Raw genomic sequence first — 8,472 nt, forward strand, 5'->3', positions numbered from 1 at the left:
TTAAGTAAAAAAGTAACACTAAAAGCGTAGTATAGAAGAGAAACAGTAGTAGAAAATATAGGATAGAGTGTGCTGTGTACATTGTAAGGTTGCATAGATTGCTTACTAAGCTATGTTTACAACACTAAAAATCTATTATGAGATTACTTTTACTATAAAACTAGTAGCCTTACTAGCAGATAGCTGCTGCCTTCTTCTCTACTTAGACTAACTAAGTTACTAAGCTACTTACCCTAGCTTTCTCTTCAGCTTAACTTAGCTTGTTGATTGCTATAAGGCAGCTTAACTTCAGGCAACAATTAAGCTTTAAGCTGGTTAAGTGAAGCGCTTAATCTAGCTCGCTTGTTGGAAAGTATGGCCTTCCCCTACATCTCATGATTGTAAGATACTGTGGCGCAAGCACACCTTCTTCTGACCCGTTTACAGCCTGGCCTATATACTTAACCTAAACCGCCTGCTTCGTCCCTGCAAAATCTAAGACGTCCGGGTACCGCATCTCATCAAGGTACACTGTCACGCCTACTTTTTCAGCCTCGGGAAGCAAACTCTTACATCGGGCTTTGTAGGCTTCGCCGGCAATTGATGGGCACGATACGCGAATCTCTTTGAGAGAAGGCAAATGAGCGTCCTTTTTCTCAGCAAAGCCTTGGAACATGGTTTCGAGCGTTCGGTCGTGCTGTTGCGGCCTCCCCTTGAACGCGGGAACCCCGTCGCCCATTTCATCTACGGAATCGTGGTCATCATCACGACCTTTCCATTCGTCTGATCTCAGGAACAGCCTCGTGACTGAAGCAGGAACGAGGCCACACATCAGGAGATCGACATGAGACTGGTTTGCATCCGCTACGGAGTCCGTTCCCAGGCTCTCTTTAGTCTCAAGTTGGGCGGCGGATCGGATTACGCACGTTGCAAGGTCAAGAGGGATTTCTAGCTTTTGCAGACGCACAAAGCCACGCATAGTCGCTGTTCCAAGGGCGATTTTGCCTGTAAAGTCGTGCGTCGTAATAGACAGCTCTTCAAGATGGCTAACCGCCTCCTTAGCAATAGCCGTGACGAGCGAGCAGATATCCCAGGGTGCACTGACCTGCTTGCGTGAGTGGGAGTAAACGAGCGTTTTCAGACGCGGTGTGCAGCGCAGAAAGTGTTCCATGCCAGGGCCGTCGAGGTTGCTGCTGAGCAAGTGGGCTATTTCCATTGTCTCGCCGACACGGGGTGGGAGTGATTGACATAAGCCCTCTTCTCCATGGGATACTGAGCAGGGGCCGTGGAATGAGCAGATGCGTGGAAGGCCCAGGAGCGGAGTGATCTTGTTCAGGACAAGGCCTTGCCGCTCTACCAACGAGCGAGAAGTCTTCAGAGTGGTCAACAATGAGAGACTGGCATTGATCGAAGTGGTGTTGGGTTGGCGCGCATGGTCGACGATGGCCTCAAGAAGCTTCTCAGTGTCCTTGTCGGATTTCCACAACTGTGGAAGCACCACGGACTTGACGTTAGGCAGCAGTGTCAGGAGAAAGGCATTGGCAGCTTGACAATAGCGATTGTCCTCTAGATCTCGTTCATACTTAGTAAAGTAGTCCTGCCAATCTGTACCTAACAAGTACCGAGAACTGGCAAATAAGTCGCGGACGGTGTCGGGACGATAGCCACTGTCTTCCATCAACCATAGCCGTTTACCGATAGGTAGCCGAAGATCCGGCTTGAAATCTGCATGCTGTATGTAGCGTGCAACAACTGGCTCTTCAGCGATCCGGGCAATAAGCTCAAACGATGTCCTGATGGTAAAGGAATGCTCTCCAAACTTTTCGTAGTAATTGAAGTTGCGAAACTCCGAGCGGAGTACATTATGCTGCTTAATAAAGGGTTTGCAAAACGTGTGAAGCCTGCGGCAGGCTAGACACAGGCTCTCGAAGCCTTCTGGAATGGCATGGCTGACGATGGGCGTGAGGAGCTCGTCAGGCAATCTGAGCAAGGCCATAGCGACGTTGTAGACGACCTCGTGGAAGCGAGGACCTTAGAAGCAGTGAGATATCCAAAGTTTAGTTAGGCAACAGTCCCAAGGTGAAACTTTAGGGTCCTGCGATATATATAGCAGACGTTGTTCCGTGGTTGACGTCATGCCTCTAGGTGTGACGGTGCTGCTTGTCAAGCTCCGCTGCTAGTCACATGATCTCGCTAAGGGCTAAGCGAGCCCGCTAGCGCCTTGGCGCCGCTCAAGCTTTTCTCTCGCGAAAACCCTTCGCCTCCTTCATTCCCCATCCTAGTTTAGCTGAAATAGAGCCGACCAACTCTACCTCGCTTCCCCAGCTCCACACGGTAGTAGAGACAGTGCTTGTCATCACACTAGGGCAGATCCTGCTGGTAAGACTTGGCGACTGAGGAAGGTCTTGCATGAGCTGAGAAGAGATCATATGGTTGTCAGATATGCGCACCTACTGTCAAGACAGGAGGAACGTTTGACGAAAGCTGCTACATAGTACGAGCAATAAGCTCGAACAGTATGTTGCTGCAAATTGCTGCATGTTGCAGCATTTTGCAGCATTTTGCAGCATTTTGCAGCATGTTGCAAGCTGGTCGCGCATAGGGCAAGTGCGCGAGGGACTCGGATCGGCAAAACAAAAAGCCGAGCAACACGAGTAGAGCAGAAAAAGGATCGATAAATCAACACAATCAATCATCATCCCATACATGACATCCAAACCCATCATTCATCTCAGGAAGCCCAGAAACAGTGCTTCAATCTGACAATGGTAAGCAAGTCGACAAGGTATTGAGATCCAAACAAGGTGAATTGTAAGAGTTTATTGTAAGGTCTAAGAAGCTTGAGAGTGCTCTAGGACTATATACTGTACAAGAAAGAAGCTAGTCCTAATAAGTAAATCGTAGAGTACATAGGTATAGTATTATGTAAGACACGTGCAACACCCCCCCCTAGCTTTAACAAAGTAAATACTAAAGTAACGTACTTCATAGGCAAGTTGCTTACACACCTGAGTGTAAGGCCGAGATGGCGCTTACGTGCGACAGGTATATATACTATTCTGCACCCGAAAATCAACGTTGGTTGATTATTCGTACCTTTTGGTTGTATTGGCGGAGTGGTGCGGAGCCCCGTCCTTACACTAAGTTGCTTACTTTTACTAAGACCCTACCACACTACTTTTTCTACACTAATGTATTTCTAATAACACTACTTAAACGTGTTAAAGAAACATTAGATGCAGCTTACACTCTAAGCTTTTAAATAAAACGCAACACTTTTTAAGCAACACGCTGCAGCTATCTATAAAGTCTTTTAAAAGATAATAAGTAACTAACGCGCTAGACAACCTTTTTAAGCTAATTATACAGCTAACTTATAGAAGCTAGATAATAATAAAAAGTAGGTAATTATTTAGCACATACTTAAGCTAAATGCGCAAGGATTTCCCCCCTAGCTAGCAGCTGTAGCTAATATAGCTAATTCTTTATACACTAAGCATAATATAGGCTATGTTAGCATAAACTAGCTTAATATATTTATTAAGTGTTACTTAGAGCTTAAAGTAAAGTTTAAGCGTAAGTATAACTATAAAAAAGCTTTTTATAAAAATTCTATAGTAATTTAAAGCTAGTTTAACTTTATAAAAAATATTAAAGCTAAGTAAAGCATCTAAAATAATAACATGTACAACTTTAATAAGACAGAGTTTATAATAGGCTAGATATCTACTAGAGTAGTTATTATAGGTTTAGAGAGATAAGGACAGCTAAAAGCAGTCTAGCTAGGTAACTAGAAGTAGACAACAGCTATCTAGGGCATTAATGCTAAAAAGTAAGCTATTTTACTCTTTATTATCTTTTAGAGTAGCAACTACTTTTTAAACTAGTATAAGAAGAAAAATCTACTTTAAGATTAAGTTATTACAATCTCTAAGCGCAGCTAGACTACTAATTAGCTTAGTCTAGACTAGTTAAAGCACTTTAATGTGTATATAAAAAAGTGTACTGTTAGTAGCTACTATCTGCTAGTTATTAATAGCTATAAAAGCTATAACTTACTTTATTTCTCGTAATACTATAAAGATAATAAGATTATTACTATTTATATGCTTTTTTACTTATTACACCTTTTAACGTACTTCACGGGCGAGTTGCTCACACACCTAAGTTACTTACTTTTGCTAAGACCCTACTAAACTACCCTTTCTACACTAATGCATTCTCTATAACACTACTTAGACGCGCTAAAAGAATGTTAGATACAGCTTACACTCTAAGCTTTTAAATAAGACATAAAACTCTTAAAAAAATGTGCTATAGCTATGTGTAAAGTTTTATAAAAAATAATAAATAACTATAGCGCTAGATAACCTTTATAAGCTAATTCTATAGCTAAATTATAGAGGCTAGGTAATAAAAAGAAGCAGGTAATTATTAAGACTATACTTAAGCTATATGCGCAAGGAATTTCCCCTTAGATAGCATTTATAGTGTCACGGTATCCTCCCCGGATCCTAGACATAACTGTATTAGACGCGTACTAGAGTATTATTAGTGCACGTCTAACATAAACACAACACAACACAGACATAAACTTAAGCATAAACTGCCTTAACACTAACTAAACCTAAAATAGGCTTAATTTATACCTAAAGTGCTTAGACTTTTAAGCTAAGTATTTAATTACTAATTTTTTTCTAAACTTTCTTATTCCTTATATAACATCTTATACTTACTATAATACCTTACATAGTAATTAAACTAGACCTCTATAAAGCTCTATAACCTTACTTATACATAATTATAACATTATGTTGTGTTAAAACTCTAGCTAAAAATAGCCTCTAAATTTAATTTAATAAGCTTAGTACTTACATAACTTTAAGCTATTAAAGTAAGCTAAAAAGCTTTTTAAAAAGCGCTTACTTTATAAGAAAGCTACTACATTATAAGCTTTAAAGCTTTTTAAAAGGACTTTAAAGAATAGCTTTATATTATTAAGTAGTCTATTTCTGCTTTAACTTTTATTATAGTAGTAAAAACTAAGAACTTACTAGCCTTAAAGCTTACTTAGAAGTCTAAAGATAGCTTAACTTTTTCCTGCCTAACACTACTTATAACTTATAACTTTTTTAACTTAGTAATAAAATTTAACTAACTCTCTAATCCCCTACTGTTTAATAAAAAATAAAAAAACCTACCTTTCTTTCTATATAAGCTCTAATATAAACTTAAAGGAAACATAGACTAATTTCTTTTTAAACATTTTTAGTTACTATTTACCTACTTTTAACTTAACTATAATGTAATAGCTTTAATTAACTTACTAATAAATAAAAATATTATTAACTTAGATTAATTTATAGTGTTTTTATAAGTAACTTATAGAGACCTAAATAAAAAGTTAATAGCTTTAAGTTACTTAAACACTTTATAATAAGAATAAAAAAGCTTTACTTTACACTTTACTAAGTTCTACTAACTTATATTTAATATAAGCCTAAATAAAATAAGTCTAATTATAGCTTTATATAACTCTCTCTTAACTAAACTATAACGCGCTATAGTAGAAGAACCTCTTCTAAATAACTTTAATGCGTATGTAAACCTAATTACTACCTATAATAATAACATAAGGTTCCTCTCTATACAAGCTCTAATACACTCCTAAACTAGCGCAGTTATAAATAAGAACCTTAATATAATAAAAATTAATTTAAATTATGCTTTAGTTAGTTCTAAAAAGTGTAAAAATTATAAAAAAAAAGTTAATACTTTAAGTGTAGTAAGCATAGTTATATTTTTTAAAACTACTTTATTTCTCTTTTTTAAGTCTACGCAAGTAGTGCTGCTAGCACTTATTAAAGATTTTTACTATTTTATTTTTATTTTTATAAGGGCTTTAACTTATATTTAAGCCTTAATCCTTTTTACTACTCTTAACATAGCTGCAGCTATAGCAGTAGAAGCCTACAAAAAGGCTTGTCCTAGGGCTAAGTTGCCTTTTAGGACTAATTTAACACTAGATCTCTGCTAACTTATAAGCTAAGTCCTCTACTAATAACTAAAAGTACTAAGTTAATATTTTTATATATTTATAATAAAAAACTATATTAGCTTTAATATAAGCTCTTATTAACTTAGAAGTAAATAGTATAAGTTATATTAATAAAAAACTAGCGCATAAACTAAATCTTTAATTAACACTACTTACCTAAATAATTTACTTAACTAGATTTAATAAAAAATAACTTAAAAAAAGTTTTATTTTTTATACTATAACTATTATAATTACTTACTAACACTATAAGAAGTAGATTAAGCTTTATGTAATAAACATAAAATGTTATAACTTAATCCTAGAACAACTATAGCTGTATTAGCACAAAGTTGCTTTTAATTACTAAGAGTAAGTTTTAAACTTTAACTCTTTTTAATGCTAAGACATATGCTTATGCTTACACCTAAATAACACCTAAGTAGCACTTAATATAAAAGGTTTTTAGACCTACTTTTTAATAACTTAGAAAAGAACTACCTAAGTAAAGCTAATAAGCTAGGCCTTTTACTAAAATAAGCTATGTAAAATAATTTAACAACTACTTAAACTTAAAGAAAAAAAAGCCTTTAAAGAATTTTTACTTACCTAATTTAAACATAAACTAGGACTTAAACAGCAGATAGACATCTGCTATATAAAACCTACTTTATTTATAACCCTAGCTTAATAACTAGATTATAAAATCTACGCAGTTATAATTTCTAATATAGACTAAGCTTTAGCTCTCTAAAAACACACTAACTTAAAAATAATAGTCTTTTAAAACTACTATAACCTATTACATATCTTTTTTTAAAATAAGTTTAATAAGCTTTTAATATAACATCTATATAATTACTAAATAACTTTTAAGCCTAGTAAACAACCTAGTTATAGGCTACTATATAAAATGTTACTAAATAAATTAAAAGTGCTTTAAAAATACTTTAATAAGAACTTAAAAAAAAGTTTATTTAAGCTAGCTTTTTACTAGTAGTGTTACTTATACTATTTATAAAGAAACTTAAAAGTAGGCTTTAATTTTATATTAACTACTAAAAACTAAACACTATTACTATTAAAAACTAATACTAAATTCCCTTTTTATAGAAAACTCTAAGCTAACTAAGTAAAGTAAAGTATTTTATAAAGTTAGATATTATTACTACTTTTAATAAGCTAAGAATAGTAAAAAGTAATAAGTAGCTAACAGCATTTTAAACCTAATATAGACTATTTAAGTACCTAGTAATGCTCTTTAGCTTAGCTAACACGCCTAGTACTTTTTAACATTTTATAAACAACTTACTCTAACCCTACTTAGACATGTTCTGCACTGCGTATATTAATAATATTCTAATCTATAGTAATAGCCTTTTAGAGCACAAACAGCATGTACGCCTAGTGCTAAAGGCTATAGAAGAAGCAGGTCTGTAACTTAACATAGATAAATGCAAGTTCTACTAATTAAAGGTTACATATTTAGAATATGTAATCTTTATAAATAGCATTTAAATAGACCTTATTAAAGTTTAGACTGTGCTAGATTAGTAATACCTAAAAAATATAAAAGATGTTTAAGCTTTTATAAAATTTACTAACTTTTACTAATAATTTATTAATAACTTTTTATAGTAAGTAAGCCCTATAATTATACTTACTAAAAAAAGGATTTAATTTAACTTTAACTTAAATTACTAATAGTTCTAAAAAAAGCCTTTACTAAAGCTTTAATACTCTACTACTTTAACTTTAAACTACTAATACTTATAAAAGCTAATGCCTTAGACTACATAGTAGCAGGAGTTCTCTTCTAGACTAAGCTAGACAGGACTATTAGGCCTATTACATACTTTTTAAAAAGAATAAGTCTTGTAGAAGGTAATTATAAAATCTATAATAAAAAATTACTTGCTATAGTACACTACTTTAAATAATAGCAACCTAAACTAGAAGGTGCAGCGCATCTAATATAGGTTCTATTTAACTATAAGAACTTATAGTACTTTGTAACTATAAAATAACTTAGCTACTAATAAGCCTATTAGTTTAAATACTTATTTTATTTTAATTTTAAGATTACTTATTATCCTAGTTAAGACAGAGGAAAACTAAATGCTTTTATAAGGTAATTCTAAAACATCTTTACTTAAAAAGAAGTGTAAAAGGCTTAACACTAAACTTTACTTTAACTTAAGCTATTTTTAGACCTTAACCTAAATAAAATAAAATAAATAATTAATTAAATTATTACTAATAAGTATTTAAATAATAAATTTATTTAAAAAACTTTAAACCTACTTTAAAATAGCACTAGTTAGTTAAAGAAAGTAACACTAGCTAACTATAAAAACTAAAATAGTAAGCTATATTACTATAACTAACTTATAATTTTTAATTCTAATAAACTAAGAATTAAACTACTTTAAATTATACATAACTTGCCTATTAAA

At 33.6% G+C, this 8,472-nt stretch overlaps 1 protein-coding gene across 1 annotated transcript; it reads right to left on the reverse strand.

Annotated features, from left to right (window-relative positions):
* Positions 1-337: 337 nt before the first annotated feature.
* Positions 338-2,035, reverse strand: BDR25DRAFT_347007 (uncharacterized protein). Its single transcript, XM_033694218.1, has one exon. It carries the CDS (start codon positions 1,973-1,975, stop codon positions 446-448), a length of 1,530 nt encoding a protein of 509 aa, XP_033540612.1. The 5' UTR covers positions 1,976-2,035; the 3' UTR covers positions 338-445.
* Positions 2,036-8,472: the final 6,437 nt, after the last annotated feature.

The sequence above is a fragment of the Lindgomyces ingoldianus genome (genome assembly GCF_010093535.1).
Source record: "Lindgomyces ingoldianus strain ATCC 200398 unplaced genomic scaffold BDR25scaffold_55, whole genome shotgun sequence".
Classification (NCBI taxonomy): Eukaryota; Fungi; Ascomycota; class Dothideomycetes; order Pleosporales; family Lindgomycetaceae; genus Lindgomyces; species Lindgomyces ingoldianus.

What these genes read in the sequence shown, in the direction of transcription:
- BDR25DRAFT_347007 (XM_033694218.1), bottom strand. Translation starts at nt 1,975, where the DNA reads ATGGCCTTGCTCAGATTGCCTGACGAGCTCCTCACGCCCATCGTCAGC.